The 23,416-nt window shown below is 50.5% G+C and overlaps 1 protein-coding gene across 1 annotated transcript in view; it reads right to left on the bottom strand.

Annotated features, from left to right (window-relative positions):
* Nucleotides 1-2,532: 2,532 nt before the first annotated feature.
* Nucleotides 2,533-23,416, bottom strand: part of PTPN9 (protein tyrosine phosphatase non-receptor type 9) — a 45,654-nt gene continuing 24,770 nt past the window's right edge. Inside the window, exons 14-26 of the mRNA XM_061553323.1 lie at nt 15,037-15,180; nt 14,608-14,697; nt 14,347-14,471; nt 13,150-13,255; nt 12,571-12,681; nt 11,502-11,781; nt 10,950-11,106; nt 9,390-9,480; nt 8,452-8,521; nt 7,473-7,551; nt 6,534-6,684; nt 5,832-6,039; nt 2,533-4,813 (exon numbers count right to left, since the gene is read on the bottom strand). Coding sequence (XP_061409307.1) covers nt 4,587-4,813; nt 5,832-6,039; nt 6,534-6,684; nt 7,473-7,551; nt 8,452-8,521; nt 9,390-9,480; nt 10,950-11,106; nt 11,502-11,781; nt 12,571-12,681; nt 13,150-13,255; nt 14,347-14,471; nt 14,608-14,697; nt 15,037-15,180 — 1,839 coding nt within the window. The 3' untranslated portion in view covers nt 2,533-4,586. The remainder of the gene's footprint in view (nt 4,814-5,831; nt 6,040-6,533; nt 6,685-7,472; nt 7,552-8,451; nt 8,522-9,389; nt 9,481-10,949; nt 11,107-11,501; nt 11,782-12,570; nt 12,682-13,149; nt 13,256-14,346; nt 14,472-14,607; nt 14,698-15,036; nt 15,181-23,416) is intronic.

The following is a 23,416-nucleotide window of genomic DNA, read 5'->3' as shown; positions in this document are numbered from 1 at the left end:
TTCTGGAATGTCATTCTTGGAAAAATTGATCGTGTTCAGAAGCGCTTACAGGATTCTACTATGAATTTCAAGGAAGCAGCAACTGATCTTGAATCTTTGGAGCATGAATTTGTCAAGTTTCGTGATAATTTGAGCCAAGTTGCTGTAGAAAACGCCAAAACAAGATGCACAGCCTGGGGGATAGATGTGGACAGAAGAATTAGGCGACGTCCGAAGATGCCAAGAGAACTGGTAAGAGATGCAGGACTTTCAGCAGAAGAAGAAATTGTGCGCGTTATGAAGAGCGTATTTGATCGACTTCAACAGGAGATATCAACACGGTTTTTACGACTAAAAGACCTGAACACAAAATTTGGATTTCTGCTGGACGTCAAAACTCTTCTATCCGACACAGATGTCAATGCAATTCGTCGAAATTGCACAGATTTTGCCACGAACTTTTCACAGAAATTGGAGATTGCAAAATGCTGCTCAGTAACCGGAATGAAGTTCTACCAGAAACTCCTTTGGATCTTCTTGGTTTTATTGTGTTTTATGGAGACGACATATTTCCGAATTTGCGAATTTCACTGCAAATTTTATTAACAATAGCAGTTTCAATTGCAAGCTGTGAGCGGTCGTTCAGAAAATTGAAACTTATTTTGTCGTATTTGCGTGCTTCAATGGGACAAGATCATCTCAGCGATCTTGCTCTTCTTAGCGTTGAAAGAGAAACATTGGAAAAAACAGATTTTGATTACGCGATTGACCAGTTTGCGACAGTGAAATCAAGAAAATTGTATCTTTTGTAGACTATGTCACCCAGTCTACGATAGTGACTGAGTGAGCCATGTAATATAATTTCTATAAATTTGCTTCTTTAAATACAATGTTTCATTAAAATTTAAATTGTTATTCCTTATTCGATGTAATAGGAAAATGTGATTAAACAGTGGGGGGGGGGGGGCGCCAATTTTATAGTTCGTCCCCGGGCGCAACATATCCTAGCTACGCCTCTGAAGTCCACCGAGCCATGCACCTCTTTTTCAAAAGTGACCTGACTATCACAAATGATAGCTCAATGAAATGGCTTATCATGTGGATATTTATAGCAAGCCAAATTCTCTAAACGCATGTTGCTTCTAAATGTGGTGGGAAAAACCGGAGGACCCGGAAAAAAAATCCGCGCGACCACGGGGAGAAATAGGCACGCAATCTCAAAATAAACAGGCGTCAGAATGGGACCCACGACCTCCTGTATACCAAGTGAGGTAGTTAACATTTCACCACCGCGAGAGGTTCGGAGGAGACACGCCAGTACTACACAAAATTCAGGATTCCGCATTTCAGTGCCGAACCAACCTCAAAAATCAACATCTAATTCTGATTTAGCCATACGGAAGGATAACCCTTGTATATTCTTTTTAATTTTGTTGTGCTGTGCTCTGATGTTATTTGCAAGATGCATTTCTGGGATTTTACCCCAACAGGCACGAAAGCCGAATGACCAAAGGACAAGCAGCAGCAGCAACACACTCCAGAGCACGGTCTTTCCAGAGCACCCTTGCAGAGTTCGTTATGTCCCAAGTGTGTCATATCGTCAGTTAGGTTTTCATTTAAAAGTCGGAATAAATAAAAACATTCCGATAAATTTGTCCTTTGCACACTTGCTGAGCAAAGGGCAAATGTGTAAAGTGTCCATTAACATACAGCACTTTGGCCGAGCGCAGGGGTCGGAAAACTGCGGCTCCAGAACCCGTAGGCGGCTTTAAAGATTACTTCATGAAGTTAAGAAGTCTCATTCACATGCATTGTGGCTATTTAAGAGGTTTTTTTTTACGGAATTCGAAAATGAATTGCTTTTATTTTAGTTGCCGACCACTATCCTAACGTGTTTTTGAATAGTTTGCATTTTAAAATGGAGTTTGGAACAAAAAAAGAGCCAAGCTTTGTTGATGCCTCCCACACAAAATCACTGGACGGATGACACTTGTCACGCTCAAAGACGTTCAAGGCTTGAGGCCCAAACACGAGGAACACACCAACAGGTCACCTGCAGATCGCCCTTCGCGTTAAGTCATGCCGATGACCACACAGATTCCCAGCGATAGATCAGCTGTGCGTGCCGTATTCCTTCACTTTGTATAGCAATGCAGTGAATATGCAAGTGACCATGCCAAATGGATCACCCTTTATTTGGGACTGGGAGGCCCCAAGTTAACGTCAGGTTGTTGGTACAGTGCAGGTGTGATCCAAGAGCTCGAGCAGAACCAAGAACTGGTGCAAGTTAATTTACATTATTCTTTGGTTCTTTCGGTTAAGTCACGTATAAAGATAAAATAAATTAAATAGCATACTACGACGTTACGACTGCAACACAAGCAGTCGAAACGTTGTAGTATGCTATTATTTAATTTATTATTTTATCTTTATACATGACTTAACCGAAAGAACCAAAGAATAATTCCTGCAGTCACAAAAGCTCCAAAATTGAGATTAATTTACATTGCATCACTCGGTCACTCCGTGGATACAAACCCATCGTACATTCAGTACAAGTAATGTAGACACCTTTATTTAAGTAGTCACAGTAAGTATTCTTATGCTACATGAGCTGCACGGTATTTGTGGGCCACAGAATAAACATCAACTTCTAAATGTTGATGTGAATTTTGTACAAATATTGATCTGTCTTAACCATGTAACATATGCTGTATAGTACATTTTAGTAGACGGTGTACACTTGTTTCTGTAAGGAGTTGGTTATTTTCACAATTCGAACAAATATAGAACGATATGGAATGCATTCGTGTTTCGCATTTAAGGACAGCGATGGCGGCAAGGCATGGGGAATAACGTGTCAACTCTGTGAAACGCCAGCGGTACAAAATCTAGAAAACGGTCCTTGCCCATTCCACAATTGGCACCCCTTGCGAGACCGATATCCACGTTGGGCCGTGCCAAATCTGATTGGTGCTCGCAGAGGGGTTCTCTTCTTGAGATGTCCACTTTGAAATTCATCGCCCAAGGCCATTTCACCAGTGAAATCCCCAGCTACTTATTTAAAATTGGGCTGCAAATAAGACACCAACTTCAGCCTCATGGTGGTATACTGGCAACACTTGAGAGTCAGAATGACCTGGGTTTGATTTTGGCACCTTTCTGTGCGATGCACGTTCTGCCCCTGTTTTACATTGGTTTCAGGTTCCACCCATAGCCAAAACATGTACGCTGTATTAGCCAAACATCTCAATGTAGCAGGACCTTCCCGAGCCTTTAGACTGTTCTCACTTAAGACATTGCAGTGTGATGCTTTCAACAAAATGAGTTTCTGCTCAAATGGGGCGAGTTGCTTTATAGGCCAACCACCTGTTGAATCCTGACAAAGTGGACTAAGTCTATCAACCCCAGAGGGATGATGGGCAAGTCTCCCCCCTGAGGTTTGAACTCATTAGCCTTCAAATTACAAGCCACTCGCTCCACCACTGAGCAACCCGGCTGGAAATCCCTTTAATGTGCATACGCGACTGCGGAATGCCAGAGTATACGTTTTATTATTATTATAAGTAGCAATAAATAAAAGGCTTACAACTAAAGTCTTGTTGTGAACAATCTTTATCAATTACCGGATTTCTTCCTGTTAAGGTACCTTCAGCGACTACCATAGTACGCAACAGTATAGAGATTATACTTTCTAAATATGTAAATGCACAGACGTCTATTGAGTACACGACGAAAATACAAAAGAAATTAGTTACTGTAAAAAAGGCCTTCACGCTTGTCTCAACACCACTCCCTTCTTGAGCAGCCAGCAGACAAAAGAGTGGGCGCCCTGGACTCCGTCAAGCGACAAGGCCCAGCGAGAACCGGCGCCGTCTCCGGCACAGACCCACGCTCACAAACACATGCCGCCCGGTTACAAAACACGCAACCTCTACCGATTGGCAACACAGAATGTCGTCACGGGTCGGTGCCGGCCGTGGCCCTTCTCTTCATACGGCCACTACCAACTTCCCCACTGGACGACACGAGGAGCGAACAGACCCCACAGACTTTCCCCGTTCTGTAGGAATCGACCCCGAATCGCGACAGTCACACAGACACGTGTAGGATTCCTGGGAGCAGATACGCACAAGTATTGTCTAGTCACTTTCACACGCTACCCCCTCCCTCCGCCAACCCACACTGTCCCCAGTTTTGACCTACCCCACCCACGAGTACAATGCATGAACTCTTTGCATTCAGAACACTCACATGATCACAGTCCAACCACCGTACACATATGTATACACACATATATCGTACACAGTATTTACATACTGGGAAATATAACCAGAACCAACCTCCGCCCATCAGTATGATTGCAAGACTGCGTTAAAGGATTCAAAGGCACATAATAAAAAGGCAAAAGTATACGTGTGACCCGGGTTTTGTTGCGTTTATACACGAGACACAATGCAGACGATGTGGGCTGTGCTCGCCCGAGCGGCGGGGCCTGCGTCTGCGGCGGCGCTGCCTCCCGTCACATGGAGGCCGCGGCGCCGCACCGGGCCGTGCGTGCGTGTCCATTCGCCGAGCGAGTCTGGTTGGTGCGGCCGGGCTCCTGGTTAGTCACTGTCGGAGTCGATGTCGCTGGGAGACCACTCTACGTGCGCGGGCAGCAGGCCGGCGCGCTGCGCGTGCTCGATGAGTGCCGTGTGGCAGAAGTAATACTGGTCGGCTGTCTGGATGGAGAACGCGCGCTGGCTGCGCATGCGCCGCACCGCGCCCGCCACGTCCACTGTGCCCACCTCGCGCAACCTTGCCAGGCAGATGTCCAGCGTGCAGAACGTTCCTGCGGGAAGCACGCGGCCCGATTTCAGATTCACGACGGGGGGGGGAGAAACACGTGCGGCATCGCGTGTCGTGTCACGTTGCGTTATATGGTAATACAGGAGGAGTTTATAGGAATATTACGATTCACAATGCCGGTGGCAGGGTGGCGGAACGGTGACACTTGTTCCTCATGAGGACCTGGGTCCGATTTCTGACTTGGGCGCCTTTCTGCAAGGAGTTTGAATGTTATTCCCCTGTTCTGCATGTGTTTCAACCAGGTTCTCTGGTTTCATCCCACAGCTAAAAACTAGCACAGTAATTGGTGTTGAGTAAACATCCCAATGAAGCAGGACCATCCTGAAAAAATTTTTGGACTGCATCTTCCCTGAAAATATAAGGAAATGAGAGATCATGTGTAAATATGCAGAGTATTTGGTCGCTTTAAATTTCCATATGATAAGCCATTTCATTGAGCTATAATTTGTGATAGCCAGGTTGCTTCTGAAAGAGAGCTGCATAGCTCAGTGGGCCTTACCTGGTAATTTTTTATTTTTATTGGATAAGGCTTTTAAAATAAAGTTGATAAGCACATGCCCAACACATCAAGTGGCCAGTAATATAAGCAGCACTATCAAAGCTGTCAGAGATGAGTGTTAACATGTCTCTTGAACGGAGCAACCCTATTGTAAAGTCTTGGGAAAAGAAATCGTGACGGGATTCCAAAGTGGAGAAGTGTGAGGGAGGAAGCAAGAAAGATAAATGTTGTGATCTGCAGTGGAGTGAGTGGGTAGGTGATTGATAGGGTCAATGACTGGGTTAGTGAGTGAATGATTGGTTGAGCGAGTTGTTGTGATCTGCAGTGTGGTGGTTGAAAACGGTGTGGATGACACAAATGTTTGGTATGCCAGATTCCTCAAAATAGGTGGAGGAATCAACGAGCTAAGGTCACAGTTAAATCTACCATGGCTGCTTTTGGGCGAGTGAGTGAGTGGGCCAAGTCGATCTGTACTCGTGGCCCAGGCCCAGTATGTGCGTACCGGTGCGGCCGATACCGGCGCTGCAGTGCACGACCACGGGTGGCCCCCCCGGGTGCCCGCGCCATTCACCCCCCAGTGCCTGCGTCGCTGCCGCCTGGTGCCGCGACACGTGCGCCAGGAAGTCAAGCATGCCGAGCGCCGATCGAGGAACCCCGAAGTCCGGCCAGCTCATGTATTGGTAGTGCGCGACCTCGCGGGTCTCTCCCGTCTATACACAGACGCACGCACAGCACCGTTGCACAGACACCGTCTGACGGCGATGAGCCCAGTAGCGGTGCGCTCATTGCAGAGGTTCGCGGTTCAAATGAATGAGATGTGATGCAAGTCGCTCATTGTTGTGTAGGGTGCTGAAATGCCCCGGACAGAGGAAGGCAGCTCAATCAAAAACAAAATCATCATCATTAGATGACAAGCGACACCACATTCAAGACGTGCCTTATTCACATTTGATTTTTAGGTTAGGCCACGTATCCCTTCCACCACCCAAAAGTCAAACAATAAATTGTCACATGTGCAAACGTTTAAGGACACAATTGTTGCTTCAGCAAACTCACTGGTAAGCTAAAGAGCAATTCTCAAAGAAATAATTGGCAGCAATTAGATATGCATTGCTTCATTTGAAATCACACCAGCTTCAGGAAAAAAACCCCCCAAAAAGTCAGAATAACCAACGAGGAAGGCCATCAGAATGACCAGAATGACCTGCATGTTGTGGACTTCAAGTGTGGTCAGGTTGTAGTCCTGGAACTTTTCCAGATGCAGGCTGGTGACCGTGAAAGGGCCGAACGTGCAGCTGCTTGTAGCATCCAGAGGCCAGTACTGGCCACACTTCACGCGGCCCCTCTCCACCACCCTGAGCAGGGCGTGCGTACACGGAAACACAAACACCACACGTCCACGGCGATCGAAACCGCTTCACTTTGCACCATTACATAAGCACGCACGAATCTCCCATATTCCAGTTGGGGCTCACGCGGCCCACGGGCCAGAGTACACATCAGTTAAGCGTACACGTCGAGAATGTGACAAAATAATGAAACCGACGATTTACCTCCTTCATATCTGTCCCTCCATGTTAAAAAAACATCCCAACAGCCAAACAGCCTTCCTTCCGTGAGTCATTTCAGCAGCATTGGTTCAATACACACAAACTTGACCAGTTTTGACAGTGTCTGATCAGCAGTCATACTTTCTTGAGCCAATGCTGGTTAACTGCCAGGTGTTTATAGGCTCCGTTAGATATGGGTCCTAGTTCGACAAAACTATATGGGGAGCATGGTGCGTGGCATGTTTACATGCTGCACTAGACACTAATTGGAGGCAGAGTCAACCAAGGGGAGGCTCAGGACTAGTTCATATAATCATCACTGGTATTGGCTGGGAGCCGAATCGAACTCGGGTCGCTGGGTTCGTAGTGCAAAGCACTTAACGCCCCCCCACAGTCATCCTCTTCAGAAGAGAGAGAAAAGCATACAAACTCCAAACAGATAATTGAACAAAGGATTCTCGCTGTGAGGCACAAGTGTTAACACTGGCGCCATCCTGCTGATCACTGTTAAATTTACTTGACTTTACAGGGCCAATGTGACAGTTTGACCGAGACAGAGGAAATGAGATGGCTGCACTGGGGGTGACCCTCACCGCGTGGTCATGACGATCACCTGCACTCTCTGCTCCCACACCATCCTCCAGAAATCAACAAAGGTCTGCGGGATGGGGCCTGCGCACAGCGACACGGGCGTATGTCACTGCGCGAGCTCTGCCGACGGCATGTAGCAGCACCCCCATGTCACTTTTGTAAACAGAATCATCCTGGTCCGTCAAATTCTCACTGGGTCAAACCAAACAAAAGCTAAACGCTCACGCCCTTGCGCAGGCCTGCGAACAGGGCCAGCTCTGGGTTTGCTTCAGTTGATGCTGGAAAAGCCTCACATGGTGAACGTCTCAAGTGAGAACTGGCGATACTGGGGGAGCCTGCGTTAGCCGAGTCACAGCGCTGATAAATAACCATTACTTATTTACCCAAAAAAGCCACGCCGAGCCCAAAGACTTTTTCACGAGGGCTCTACTGCAATGGGATGTCTGGCAAACACGAATGAAAACGGCGAGTGTTTAGCGATGCGTGTCGTTAAGCCCCTCCCCACCACTCAACGCAGTCGGGAATCGAACCCTCCTTGTCAAGGCGTGAGTGTTACAACCGCGCTGCCACCATGCCTAGGAACGATCTAGAGTCGCGCCATTGGCCAGGCAAGGCCAGAGGCTCATGTTTCAGGTTTCTTTTGTGTAACCAGGCAAGAATTCAAAGAGACCAGGCTGAGTATCATTTGCAAGAGTGGGCTGGGTCACAACAATGACAAAAATAGAAATCAGACCAAAAGCAACCAAACAGAAATCATATAAAAAACAATTGCATTCAAGGATTAAATGTAAAACAGTGCACAAACATAACCAAGGTCACATTTAGTAAATGTTTAGGTAGAAAAATGGGTTCCAAACCATCTGCACAGATTCAAGGTGCTTATTTTGCACTGGCGAGTCGACAGACATGGACGTATCAAATGCAACCACAGGTGACGTTTGCGAGTCACACGGCCCCCCTGGCCCCCCGCCCCCATCGTACCCTGCGTGGCGATGTACGCGTTGTGCTGCTTGTAACCATCCATGAAGCTGGCGTTGATGTAGTCCATCTTCTACGCATGACACAAAGACAAAGATCGCCCGTATTGCCTTAAGACTTTTAGGGCAAGTGCTTTTAGAGAGCACCTATGAAGGCCGACACGGCACACGAGGGGGTGGGTGGCCAGCACCATGCCCGGCCGCCATTGTCTCCCGAGTGGCGATGTTTACACACCGCACCAGGTACTCATGAGGCCGAGTCGACCTAGGGGAAGCCCAGAACCGGTTGCGATAATAGTCATTGGTGTTGGCCGTTAGAGAGAATCGAACTCGGGCCTCTGGGTTCGTAGCACAGCGCGCTAACCGCTACACTAGCGCTCCTCACGCGCACACACACACTCAGACGAACGTTCACATGCAAGTCAAAGTGAACTTGTGCTGCTCAAATGAGCATTGAGGAATTTAGGCTCATCTGCCGATTACAGCCCTCCAGAGCCAGTGGTGGGAATTTTACATTCCTACGTTCACCTATAGGAAAACCACTGTTGACATCCCCCACAAAGTGGTAGGCATTTTATAAACCACGGAGAGGTGGTGGGCCAAGTTAACCGCCCACTGCGTTGAAAGATGTGCGTAACAACAAATTAACCAAACCCATCGTGCGACTCTGCGGATTGATAAACTTGTGGTGCACACATTTACACTGGTGCTGGGTCGATAGACACGGTGGGTGAGGAGGGGATTAACTTGACCTCATTTTTTCAACTGCAGTCCCCGGGATTGCAAGTCCAGTGTGCTGCTGACCGTTCCACTGCTGTGGCAGCACTTCCCTTTTATTCTCGGTTAAACTGAACAAGTTATGTTCATTGCTCGAGATGTTGCTCTGTTTGCAGCAGCCACCGTGAATGCAAAATAACGGCTATTAAGGACCCAAGTTCCTACCTCGTCATTCCCAGAGGAGCCCAACTTGACGCGCGACTGGTCAAGGCACAAGACGTCTGTATAGCGGTTCTTGCCAAAGTTGTACGGCAGCCTGGCACACACAACAGCGGGCTCGAGGTCAGATGCCGCAAGCACAAACAGTCCACGAGCCAGGGCCAGATACCTAGCTTGTCGGTCCCGACCGAGGTGGCATCACGAGTGGTTCCAATGGCTACACGAGGCCAATGATGACCCCAATGCCTGTATATTTGCAGTTTGCATGTTCTCCCCATTGTCGCAGGGTTCTCCGGTTTTCCCCTCCGTATTTAAGATCAACATGCATTTAGAGTATTTGGTTGCTTTAAGTTTCTACATAAGCCACTTAATTGAGCTATCATTTGTGGCCAGGTCGTTTCTGAAAAAGAGCCATATAAGCCTGGTAAAATACAAGTTTTAAAATGTGTGCGACTAAAGGTTGTGCTGGTTTTCGGCTGTGGACCGTGGACTAAATCTACAAGTGTACTCCACGCACAAGAGACAGACATGCAGACCCACCAGCAGACCCACCAGCAAGGCGGGGGGGGGGGGGATTTCCCTGGCTCTGATTTGTCTATCCCTGGGACTGCACTTTCAGTGTCATCCCCAGGCAGAGGGAAGAGGTGGGGGGGGTACATGATTCACTCCAGTCACTCATTCACTCACCGACAGTCAGTTCGCTACGTATCACTGCTACCGCTACTACCATGGTTACTGTTCCCATGAACCTCGCTCGTAGATTCCATGTTGAGGACTGGTTACCAGACTATTTAATCTCATCCACACTGTGCAACCACCAAACTCACAACTCATTCACTTAGCCGCCCACTCGCCCACATCCACTTATTCACCACACTGCAGATCACAATACTTCGCTTTCTGATTTTTCCCCTCGCACTGCTCCACTTTGGAATCCCCTGCCATCATCTCTTTGGGAGGAAATTCACAAGTTCGATCTGTGGACTGGGAGAAGCGGCTGCTGGCAGGGAGAGGGGCTTGACATACGATTCGGCCTCAAAACACCTCGAATGGAGTCACAAGAAAATAATTGACGTCATTGCAGACAATATGAATAACAAAATAAGTAGATAATTTACCTCTTTCCAAAATCTGTCCCTCGACAATAAAAGTAAAAAATTACACAAATCCCATCAGCCACATAGAGCCTTCATTATGACAACTTTTTTCAGCAGCATTGGTTTAACACAAACTCTGGACCAGTTTCAACATTCAGTATCTCATCAGCAGTCCAGACTTCTTTGAACCAATGTTGGTGCAATGCCAGATGTTTATAGGCACGGGCCCTGTTAGATGGTAAACTCATGTAGATGTTAAACTCATTTTAGGAACAAGTGTTTTGATTATTTGGCTGCTATAAATGTCCACATGATTATTTCACTTTCTTTTATCCATAATATGTGTCACTTCTGAAGGAGAGCTATATAGCTGGCAAAATAATAGTTAGCTCATAGTTAATTACATTACAGACTGGGGACGGATCAAGTTTCACTGCCTCAGAGGCCCTGTGCAGCAGACTCGTCTCACTTTGAGCAGTGGAAGGTCCCGGTGGGCGGCTGACGCGCAATCTCCTCGTACTCGCTGTAGATGCCGCGCTTCCTCACGGCCTTCAGGTGGTACACCAGCTCCTCCAGGGTGCGGCCCGGACCAATGCCACCATGCAGCCAGCCTTCCTCCCCATCCGCTGCACGGACACACAAAATGAAGACAAAGTTCTCCCGTGGAGCCCACCCCGACGAGTGGGACAAGTGCCGGCGAGACGAACATATGAGAGGATGGCGTGACCAGAACCGGCCTCACCGGCCGCTGTCTCTCCAGTGCCAATGTTTACATGCCGCACCAGGTGCCCATTTAATGTGTAGTATATTCACTGTCAATGCACACTGTACAAGTAATACATTTAAATGTCTGTGTGTCGTTACGTGCGTGCTCTGTATGTCAAGGTCCTCTGTGGGTCATTCAAATAAAAAACAATCAATGTCAGTTTACACCCTGGACCCATGCAGAAAGGTGTCCGACTCCGGAATCGGAACCAGGGGGCTTCTTGCCGCGAGACACTAGTGCTGTTGACATAGTTACCGTTGTTGTTGCCTGTGCCGCCACCACCGCCACCGCTACCCGGCTGCGCGCCGTTGGGCTGGCGCTGGTTGTTGCAGGGGCTGAGCGGAGCGTTGTTAGAGATGGATGGCAGAAAGAGGAGGTCGTCCATGCTGGTGTAGCCAGTGGTGGACGCAGAGTTGGACGAGGCGCAGGCCTGCAGCCACCCAGTGTGGTCAAGTGGGAGCGAGCCCCCCAGCTGGGATGGCAGCGATGCGCAGGGAACAAATGCTTGCAGCTCCGACAGGCGCACGGTGCACACCTGGCGCAGGCGGAGACAGAAATCACAATGTCACACTCAGCGGCACCAAAACTGCACTCACCATTCATTATTTATTATTAATGTTATTAAGCTCGTTTACCCAGGAAATCTTCATCGAGTTTCAAGCCTCTTTTTCAGGAGGGTCCTGCCAGGTTTTTTCAAAAGACAATGTTGCTTTGTGTAATCCTATATGATTGTTTTGGCCAATACGAGTTATTTAGCATGTTTTTAGCTGTGGGAAGAAACCAGAGAACCAGGAAGAATCCCATGCAGAACAGGGGGAAACATACAAACCCAAAACAGAAAAGTAACCTATGTCAGGAATCAAACCCATCCCTTCTTGCCGTGAGGCGCGAGAATTAACACGGTGCCACCCTGCACATTTGAAGACTAATTATATAATTATAGATTTTTGGTGAGGCCACAATCATCTGGTGAATGCGTGTCGTCGTTAAGCCCCTCCACCACTAAAAACAGCCAAACATTAAGTCGTCATGTTTACAAGGGTTGCATGCACCAATTACCAGTTTCAGCTCTCACTGGCAATTTTAACAATTCTCAACCAAATGTAGATAAACGACATTCACTGCTAACTGTCAAACATCAGGACAAGAGCCACCAAGTATGAATAAGTCACATTTTTACTTTCCTCGTACCTCCAATTAGCTACGTATGGTGCGAAAGAAGTTCAACATATATATATAATTTCTAGGTTGTATATATTGCTGCCCGGAGGACTGTGCTTGCTCGGCTACTACTGCTGCGAGTGTGCCGCGAGGATGGGCTCACTCGGTCACGAAGCTTCTCCCGCACGAAGAGACGCAGGACGGTGAAGGGAGCACGGAACCAGATGGGAGATGACACGATGAGCACACGCTTCAGCCGCGCGGGAAACGCACCCTGCACACCACAACAAGAAAAATCATACAGCGGCATTGATTATGCAGACCGTCTCCACACGCTGCAGTATAATTCGTAACGCACAGAGGCTCGGCATACCAGATAAGCGGGAAGCAAAAGCCATTCAGGTTTGATTGTTTAACAAGGTGAGAACTCTGAGAGCAGGATGAGTCTCATTTCAAGAGTGACCTGGGTTACCACAACAACAAAAGCAAAACAAATAAACTACAGCAATGAAGCAAATATAAATCAGAGCAGTGATAAGCACGTTATATACATGCACAAAGATAAAATATTACGGTAAACAAATTTCCTGCAATGAAAGTTAGCTCTCACAAATTACTTTTAATGCTGTTCATACTAAAATTAAGTTCCAAAAACATCAACTTGGCTTCAAAATGATTATCAAAGTCGTGTATAAATGGAGTCGAATCAAACTGTGTATGTGTGCAGACTGTGTAAGCCGACCTTGAGTAGGTTAAGCATCTTGACGCAGAGCTCGTAGTCAAAGTTGCGGTAGGTGGAGTCCGTCATGTCATACACAAACACCAGGCCGTTCCTCTGGGTGTCACGGCTGTCAACAGAGACAAGATCCCCCATGTCGCCTTTAGCAGACTGTTGGGGCAAATGCTGTTCGCGAGCAGCACCTATTAAGGCCGGCACCGCACACCAGGCGGTAGGTGGCCAACACAATGCTTGGCTACCTTTGTCTTCCCCATTGTTGATCTAAAAAAACCACACCAGGTGTTGATTTAAGGCCAAGTCGACCTAGCAAAGGCCTGGAACCGGTACAGATAGTCCTCACAGATGTTGGCCACAATTGAAAATTTAGTTCAGGTCGCTGGGATATTAACGCAGCACGCCAACCATGGCAATGCCACCCCCCACCCCCCCCCCCCCCCCAACTTGGAACGTACACACACATCTACACTGGCAACACAGCAAAGCAAGCGAGCGAGTGAAGGTGTTGCACCGTCAAGATGGCTTGATTATGAACAGCTCTGTAAATGGTACCATGGTAGGGGTGTTCAACAAGAACCGGATACAAGTAACCGTTTTCAGAATAGGTCACTCGTTATGAAATTGAGGAACCGATTCCAGTTGGATTGGAGCCAATTGGCTCGCACGACCGTACAAAGGGCACGGCAGCATAAGTCACTGGCGTGGTTCATTCACCCTCGTTTATCAGTTAAAAAGGTAAAAGTCCAGCCCTGCAACTGCTTACTTACGTCACTGCTTGCAGAAGGGTCTCCACGACAGGGAGCTCTAGAGGGTATTTAGTTGTTCCACACTCTTGGAGGGAGGAGGGATGGGGGCAGGGGAATTAGGTAAACTGCCGGCCAGGAGTTAGAAACGGCAACCTCTGGATTTTAAGTTCAGCGAGGTGACCACATCACCACTCTTGACAGCAGCCTGCGTTCCTCAGTTAAGAAGCTAAACCCGTCGTGGTGTTGCTCTCGCCATTTCAATTAGTGCAGCAAACAGGTCATAATATAATCAGTATTAACCATTTATTACTATGAGCATACTGGTAGCGCAATAAAAAACACTATTTTAACCACCCTAGTACTGTGAGATGTGGGTCTGCACAGGGCGGTTCTGCGCGGGATGGGCCTATGTGCGGAGGGCCTGCGCGCGAGGAGTGGGTCCGTGAGAAGCGCGTGCCTCTCCACGGCGCGGTCGAGCTGGTACAGCACAGCCTGCAGCACGACGGTGTGCGCCGCGCGCGCCGGCTCGTGCAACCTTGCCGTGAAAAGTGCCAGCGCCGCCCCCCCAGGGTCCCGGCCACTCTGCTCACACAGAGACAGGCAAAGATCCCTCCATGTAGCCCACATGCACTATTGAGGCAAGGGCCATTAGCGAGAATCGACGAAGGCCGATACGCGAGAGCAGCGAGGGGCATGAGGGAGTACTTGGCGCTCTTACCAGGATTGTGAACTTTCCGGAGGAGAGCTCCGAGCGGAGGGGCTCTTCGTCAGGCCGCAACCCATAGATGCCCTCCCGGATGCGTGTCAGCTGTGCCACAACCACACACAAGCACCCACAGAGATGAAGACAGATATCCCCTGTATAGCCTTGAACAGACTGTTGGGGCAAGAGCTGTTAGCAAGTAGCACCTATGCAGGTCAGCATGGCGCACAAGGGGATGGGTGGTCAACACAAAGCCCAGCCGCCTTCGTCTCCCCAATGCTGATGTTTACACACCTTACTGATTTAAGATGATGCCCAGGTCAAGTTCAAATATTTGCCACGTATTGGTCCTGAACAGGAATCGAACACGCTCAGAGAGGGCCACAACAGGCAGAGTGGCAAGCAAGTGCGTTGGGTGCCTCCGCGCTCGGGGCGCTTCCCTACCCGGTAGGCGTGAAAGAGCTCGATGGCACGCTGCGTGTGAAACTTGCGAGCGGCCAGGAACTTGACGGCTGTGGCCCAGCACACGGGGGCAGCGCCATTCTGCTCGCGCCAGCGGTTCACCTCCTCCAGGAACTGCTTGGTAGCCTGAGATGCACACGTGGCGATTTAGGGCCACGAGAGGAAGAGGAAAAGAGGGGGCAGGCAGAGAGTGTTGAGCGAGATGGGAAGGACACAAACCACATACGTATCTCGCTTTAACCTCAAGTTCTCCGATCCCCAAACGCATAAGAATAATCTCCGAATACGCTACTCAGCTCCACCATCAGCAATGTTAAGTCTCACAAAACTCGGGGTAATTAGCTTGATTCCCATGGAACACTGGTTCACTCATTCAGTAATCGATCCGGAGTCTAAGGCACGATTCTCTCTTCCACATTGCTCATTCTTCTGGCGCTCTCCAAATCTGAAAACACGTCCTTCCTTGTCGAACACGATAAAGCATTCTGATTCTCTTCCTCTCGGGATTCAAACAAAGAATCGACCTTCAACCACCTTCAGCTCATTCCCACTCACGATCACCTGCCGCCCAAGCACCTAGGCGCAATCCATTTAGTACGTACGCATGGAGGGGGGTTAACCCAAATGCTTATGCTTGCGTATGGGGGGTCTACTGACAATGTACGTACGCATAGGAAATGGGGGGAGGAGGGGGGGGTGAAGCCTCGATAATAATTTGTCTACATTGGCCTTCAAATGAGTTAGATAGTCCGGCAGTGGACTTATCGGTTTGCTTAAACACGTTAATATTATTAATCCTTGATCGTTTCAGCGTGGATTAAATATCCGCCGTTCAATAGGATTCGGGGGGGTGCGTCAAGCGTATGTACGCAGGTGGGGGGGTAAAAAGTACGCGTGCGTACAAGGAAGGGGGGGGGGGGTCAAGCCGACAGATGTTGCGTACCTACTAAATGGATGGCCCCTACTTCACACAGCCATTACTTTACCGCTTCCTGCCTCATCCATTTTTTCCACTTCCTGATAAAAAAATTGTACGATAAAACTACTTAAAATGTCTCTACATTGAAAAATGTAAAATGCTTTTCACAACCTAGCAGTCACACGGCCTTTTGAAAGTGCACAATTTCAGCTGCATCGATTTAGCAGCAAAAAACTTTGGACTGGTTTCGACAGTAACTCATGAGCAGTCAGAGCAGTCAGTCTTGCTTGATTGAACCAGTGCTGGTTAACTGCCAGACAATCGGCAAAGACAATCTCTTTAAAGACACGGGTCCTTCCTGATAGATAAAAAAAAGTCCAGGGAACGTATCCCAACTTTTTTTCATAACTCTCCACCAAATCCACGTCAAACTTTCCAATGCCTCTGGATGTGAAAACGGTGGTATCTGGCGACTCGGTCTCAGCGTGTGGCCTGCACCCGATTGTGGATGTGGTTTGGGAATCCACTCGTAAGGCAATAATCCCCTGAAGGGCTCAGCGAAGCGGTCGCACTCGGTAGCCCGCGTGCCACCGCCGTTCAGGCCGTGGGGAGGAAGCGATTCTCGGAAATGTTGCAGATGCAATGATTTACTGTCAAAAACAAACTCCGACATTCTCCTCACTGCCCACCGAACAGCTGTTGACATTGTGTTCACGACCAATCAACACAGCCGCTGCCTCTTGACGGAAATCTTGTCGATGTATTCACACGAGCACCGAGAAGGCACTGGGGTGCCAATCTCGCAGAACCAGTGGTAGAAATTCCACATTCCCTTGGCGGGGGCGAGTATATTCCATATGACAAATCGCTGTTGACTTCCCAAAGCATGGTACTTAATTTATAGACCCCGGAATGATGATGGGCAGAGTCAACTCCCAACCCCCACCAACGACGCTTTGAACTTGCAACCTCCCCGTGATTGCGAGCCGCAAGCTCCAACGCAGAGCGACCGGCCGGGTTTCCTGTTGACCCGAGACCCCCCGTGACTGTCGCTTGGTGGGTCCGCCAATAAAGTGCGGAGGACGGAGAGGGGCACGCGGGGTCCGAATCGGCTGAGAATCCCTGGCCAAGACCCCAGTTTTATACCGCCTGGACCATTAATCCGTACAAGGCTCACTCCGAGGGGAGAGTGACGCAGTGCGTGGTGAGCGGAAGGAGGGAGTGATGCGGACAGGAGCTGGCAGTGAGGGGGGGGTGATGCAGAAAGAGGCAGAGGATGCAGGAGGCAGCGAAGAGCGATAGGAGAGCAGCGAGTGATAGAAAGAGCGATGCGGGAAGGAGCGATGAGGGAGGATGACAGTAGTGGAGGTGGACTCCATTTAAAACCCACATCCGCGTGCCTCCGCGGTGAATTTGGGCCTCGTGAAGGAGACCCGGGGGACCTGGGACCTGGGACTGGGCCTGGGCCTCTCCCCACCGCCCCGAGACCTCGGACTGGGGGGCCCCGACCCGGGACCCGGCCTCGCAGCCTTCAACCCCAGGCCGGGGCGACGCCGCTCGCGTGCCCAAATGGGCACGAGCCAAGTGGCCCCGGGGTAAGGGCTCGCATCCCCTCCTCGTCCTCCTCGCTCGCCCCGTCTCCCTCCGCGTCGACCCTCACCTGCTCCTCGTCGCCCGTCAACCCGTCCGCCATCTTGCCGCGGCGAGCTTCACGCGCATGCGCACAGTGGCCACCCACTTCCCAAGATATAGCCACGCCCCTCCCCCACAGCCCCGCCCCATTTCTCACGCCCCCCTCGTCGACTGTACGTACTGTACTTCCCAATGCCCCGCCCCTTATTTCCCACACCCCCTGCCCCCTAGCCCCTCCCCCATCCTTTGCAGCCGCTCCTCGATCTCTAAGCAACTCACTCAATGGCTGCTCCTGGATCATTGGCTAAAGAATGTTTCATCAGTACCCCCAAGAGTGACAAATGCTACCAGAGATCGTCTTGAAGTGTTTTATGCCTAGATCTCAAATATATATGACTAGCGGAAGTACCCGGCTTTGCCCGGGTGAAAAATATATTTCTTAAAAACCTTACATATATATACACAGATACTAATGTATTGTCAAAGCCCGATGGGCTGTTTGTACATTTCTCCACCAACAAATATATAAGAGGCTTTCACAAGTCCAAAAAGTTGTAGAAAGTGTGGGGTAAATAGTTGATGTCAAAATGTTTCCGAAAATTGTGGTCTCCCCCCCCCCCCCCCCACCTCAAAAATATCTTTACCCCTCGTAGGTATATATACTAACAACACCTTACATACAACAGAGGAAGTGGTATCTATTGACTCTGTAGTAGTATCTACTGACTGTACCGTAGTATCTACTGAGCCATGTGTAGCTACTGACTGTGTAGTAGTATTTAGTGACTGTAATAACTACTGACCATAGTAGTATTTACTGGGCCTACAGTAGTATCTACCGACTATATACTCGTAACGACTAACTGTATAGTATCTGCTGACTCTATAGTGTATCCACTGACTATAGTAGTAACTACAAAATCTATAGCAGTATCTACTCACTCTATAATAGTATCTACTGACTCTAGTAGCTACTCACCGTAGCAGTATGTACTGACTGTATAGTAGTATATACTGACTGTAGCAGTATTGACTGACTGTAGTGGTATATACTGACTGTTTTAGTATTTACTATAGCGGTATCTACCAACTCAATAGCAGTATCTACTATCACTACAGCAGTGTATACCGACTGAGGTCGTACCTGCTATCACTACAGCAGTGCATACTGCTGTGTTGGTACCTGCTATGATTACAGCAGTGTATACTGCTGTGTTGGTACCTGCTATGATTACAGCAGTGCATAATGCTCTGGTGGTATCTGCTATGATGAGAGGAGTACATATTGTGGTGGTGGTACCTGGTATGATAACAGCAGTGCATATTGACTGTACTCATCATTCACCCTCACCATTCACCACTCACAACTCACCCTTACCACTCATCCTCACCACTCACCACTCCCACTCACTATTCACCATTCACCCTCACAACTCACCACTCACCAACCTCCCTCACCAATCTCCCTCACCACTCACCCTCACCACTCACCCTCACCACTCACCCTCACCACTCACCAATCACCACTCACCCTCACCACTCACTCTCACCACTCACCCTCACCACTCACCGTCACAACCATCACTCACCCTCACCACTCAACTTCACCCTCACTACTCACCATTCATCCTCACCAATCACCACTGACCAATCACCACTCACCACTCTCCACTAACGCTCACCACTCAACCTCACCACTCACCCTCAAAACTAACCACTCTCTCACCACTCACCCTCACCACTCAGCACTCACCCTCACCACTCACCCTCACCACTCACGCTCACCACTCACCCCTCACCGCTCACCACTCACCCATCACCACTCACAACCGCCACTCACCCTCACCACTCATCCTCACCACTCACCCTCACAACAACCACTCACCCTCACCACTCACCCTGACCACTCATCCTCACCAATCACACCCTCACCAATCACCAATCACCACTCACCCGCACTGCTCACCCTCACCACTCACGCTCACCCTCACCACTCACCCCTCACTAATCACCACTCATAACCGCCACTCACCCTCACCACTCACCACTCACCCTCAACACTCACCCTCACCACTCACCGTCACCACTCACCCTCACTACTCACCACTCATCCTCACCAATCACGCCCTCAACAATCACCACTCTCCCTCACCACTCACCACTCACCAGTCACGTTCACCACACACCCTCACTACTCACCACTCACCATCAACACTCACCCTCACCGCTCACCACTCACCCTCAACACTCACCCTCGCCGCTCACCACTCACCCTCACCACTCACCCTCACAACAACCACTCACCCTCACAACAACCACTCACCCTCATTACTCACCCTCACCACTCATCCTCACCAATCACACCCTCACCAATCACCACTCACCCTCACTGCTCGCCACTCAACCTCACCACTCACGCTCACCCTCACCACTCACCCCTCACTAATCACCACTAACAACCGCCACTCACCCTCCCCACTCACCCTCACCAATCACCACTCACCCTCACCACTTACCACTCACCCTCACCACTCACTACTCACCCTCACCACTCTCCCTCACCACTCTCCCTCACCACTCTCCCTCACCAGTCACGCTCACCACTCACCACTCACGCTCACCACTCACCCTCACTACTCACCCTAACCACTCACCACTCACCCTCAACACTCACCCTCACCGCTCACCACTCACCCTCACCACTCACCCTGACCACTCACCACTCATCCTCGCCAATCACACCCTCACCAATCACCACTCACCCTCACTGCTCACCCTCACCGCTCACCCTCACCAATCACCACTCACCCTCACCAATCACCAGTCACCCTCACCACTCACCCTCACCATTCACCCTCACCACTCACCCTCACCATTCACCCTCACCACTTTCCCTCACCACTCTCCCTCACCACTCACCCTCACCACTCACCAGTCACGCTCACCACACACCCTCACTACTCACCACTCACCCTCAACACTCACCCTCACCGCTCACCACTCACCCTCAACACTCACCCTCGCCGCTCACCACTCACCCTCACCACTCACCCTGACCACTCACCACTCATCCTCACCAATCACACCCTCACCAATCACCACTCACCCTCACTGATCACCCTCACCGCTCACCCTCACCACTCACCCTCACCACTCACGTTCACCCTTACCACTCACCCCTCACTAATCACCACTCACAACCGCCACTCACCCTCACCACTCACCACTCAACCTCACCACTCACCCCTCACTAATCACCACTAACCCTCACCACTCACCCTCACCACTCACTAATCACCTCTCACAACCGTCACTCACCCTCACCACTCACTCTTACCACTCACCCTCACCACTCACCCTCACAACAACCACTCACCCTCACAACAACCACTCACCCTCACTACTCACCCTCACCACTCATCCTCACCAATCACACCCTCACCAATCACCACTCACCCTCACTGCTCGCCACTCAACCTCACCACTCACGCTCACCCTCACCACTCACCCCTCACTAATCACCACTAACAACCGCCACTCACCCTCCCCACTCACCCTCACCAATCACCAATCACCACTCACCCTCACCACTTACCACTCACCCTCACCACTCACTACTCACCCACACCACTCTCCCTCACCACTCTCACTCACCACTCTCCCTCACCACTCTCCCTCACCACTCTCCCTCACCACTCACCCTCACCAATCACCACTCACCCTCACCACTTACCCTCACCACTCACTACTCTCTCTCACCACTCTCCCTCACCACTCTCCCTCACCACTCTCCCTCACCAGTCACGCTCACCACTCACCACTCACGCTCACCACTCACCCTCACTACTCACCCTAACCACTCACCACTCACCCTCAACACTCACCCTCACCGCTCACCACTCACCCTCACCACTCACCCTGACTACTCACCACTCATCCTCACCAATCACACCCTCACCAATCACCACTCACACTCACTGCTCACCCTCACCGCTCACCCTCACCACTCACCCTAACCACTCACGCTCACCCTCACCACTCACCCCTCACTAATCACCACTCACAACCGCCACTCACCCTCACCACTCACTCTTACCACTCACCCTCACCACTCACGCTCACCCTCACCACTCACCCCTCACTAATCACCACTAACAACCGCCACTCACCCTCCCCACTCACCAATCACCACTCTCCCCTCACCACTCACCCCTCACCCCTCACCACTCACCCCTCACCACTCACCCCTCACCCCTCACCACTCACCCCTCACCACTCACCACTCACCCCTCACCCCTCACCCCTCACCACTCAACCCTCACCACTCACCCCTCACCACTCACCCCTCACCCCTCACCACTCACCACTCACCCCTCACCCCTCACCGCTCACCCCTCACCCCTCACCCCTCCCCCCTCCCCCCTCACCACTCACCCCTCACCACTCACCCCTCACCACTCACCCCTAACCCCTCACCACTCACCCCTCACCACTCACCCCTCACCCCTCACCACTCACCACTCACCCCTCACCACTCACCCTCACCCCCTCACCCCCTCACCACTCACCCCTCACCACTCACCCCTCACCCCTCACCACTCACCCCTCACCCTCACCACTCACCCCTCCCCTCACCACTCACCCTCCCACTCACCCCTCACCCTCACTCACCCTCACCCTCACCACTCACCCCTCACCACTCACCACTCACCCCTCACCACTCACCCCTCACCCTCACCACTCACCCCCACCCCTCACCACTCACCACTCACCCTCACCACTCACCCCTCACCCCTCACCACTCACCACTCACCCCTCACCACTCACCCCTCACCCTCCCACTCACCCTCACCACTCACCCTCCACCACCCCTCACCACTCACCCTCACCCCTCACCACTCACCCTCACCCTCACCTCACCCCTCACCACTCACCCCTCACCACTCACCCCTCACCCCTCACCACTCACCCCTCACCACTCACCCCTCACCACTCACCCTCACCACCACCCCTCACCCTCACCACTCACCCCTCACCACTCACCACTCACCCCTCACCCTCACCACCCTCACCACTCACCCCTCACCACTCACCCCTCACCACTCACCACCTCACCCCTCACCACTCACCCCTCACCCCACCCCTCACCCTCACCCCTCACCACTCACCCCTCACCCCTCACCACTCACCCCTCACCACTCACCACTCACCCCTCACCACTCACCACTCACCCCTCACCACTCACCCCTCACCACTCACCCCTCACCACTCACCCCTCACCACTCACCCCTCACCACTCACCACTCACCCCTCACCCCTCACCCCTCACCCCTCACCCCTCACCACTCACCCCTCACCACTCACCCCTCACCACTCACCCCTCACAACTCACCCCTCACCTCTCACCACTCACCACTCACCCCTCACCACTCACCCCTCACCACATGTTAAGCGCGATCCTAAAGGAATCTACAACCTTCGATGATTCCTTTGCGCGATTCAAAGAATCGATTCCTGGCGCATAGGAGGTTTCCATTTTTAATTACAGAGTTTTATTTTCATTGTTATGTTATGTTTTAAAGTTTTCAGGAGTTTTTAATTATATTTTAGCCCCAGTCAACGCCGGATATTTGCCATTCGTAGCAGTTTATTTCAACTCTATAACCAACTTTATTAAACGGAAATAAGGCGATTCTAAATGAATCTACAACCTTCGATTCCTTTTCGCGATTCAGCGAATCGATTCTTGGCGCGGTCGGGTTTATAATTTTAATTACACAGTTGTATTTTCATTGGTATGTTATGTTTTAA

This window comes from Lethenteron reissneri, chromosome 18 (genome assembly GCF_015708825.2).
Source record: "Lethenteron reissneri isolate LAM-NWPU_2019-01 chromosome 18, ASM1570882v1, whole genome shotgun sequence".
In the NCBI taxonomy this organism is placed as follows: domain Eukaryota; kingdom Metazoa; phylum Chordata; class Hyperoartia; order Petromyzontiformes; family Petromyzontidae; genus Lethenteron; species Lethenteron reissneri.
Note: the sequence above shows the minus strand (reverse complement) of the source record. Positions and strands in the feature narration are given on the sequence as shown.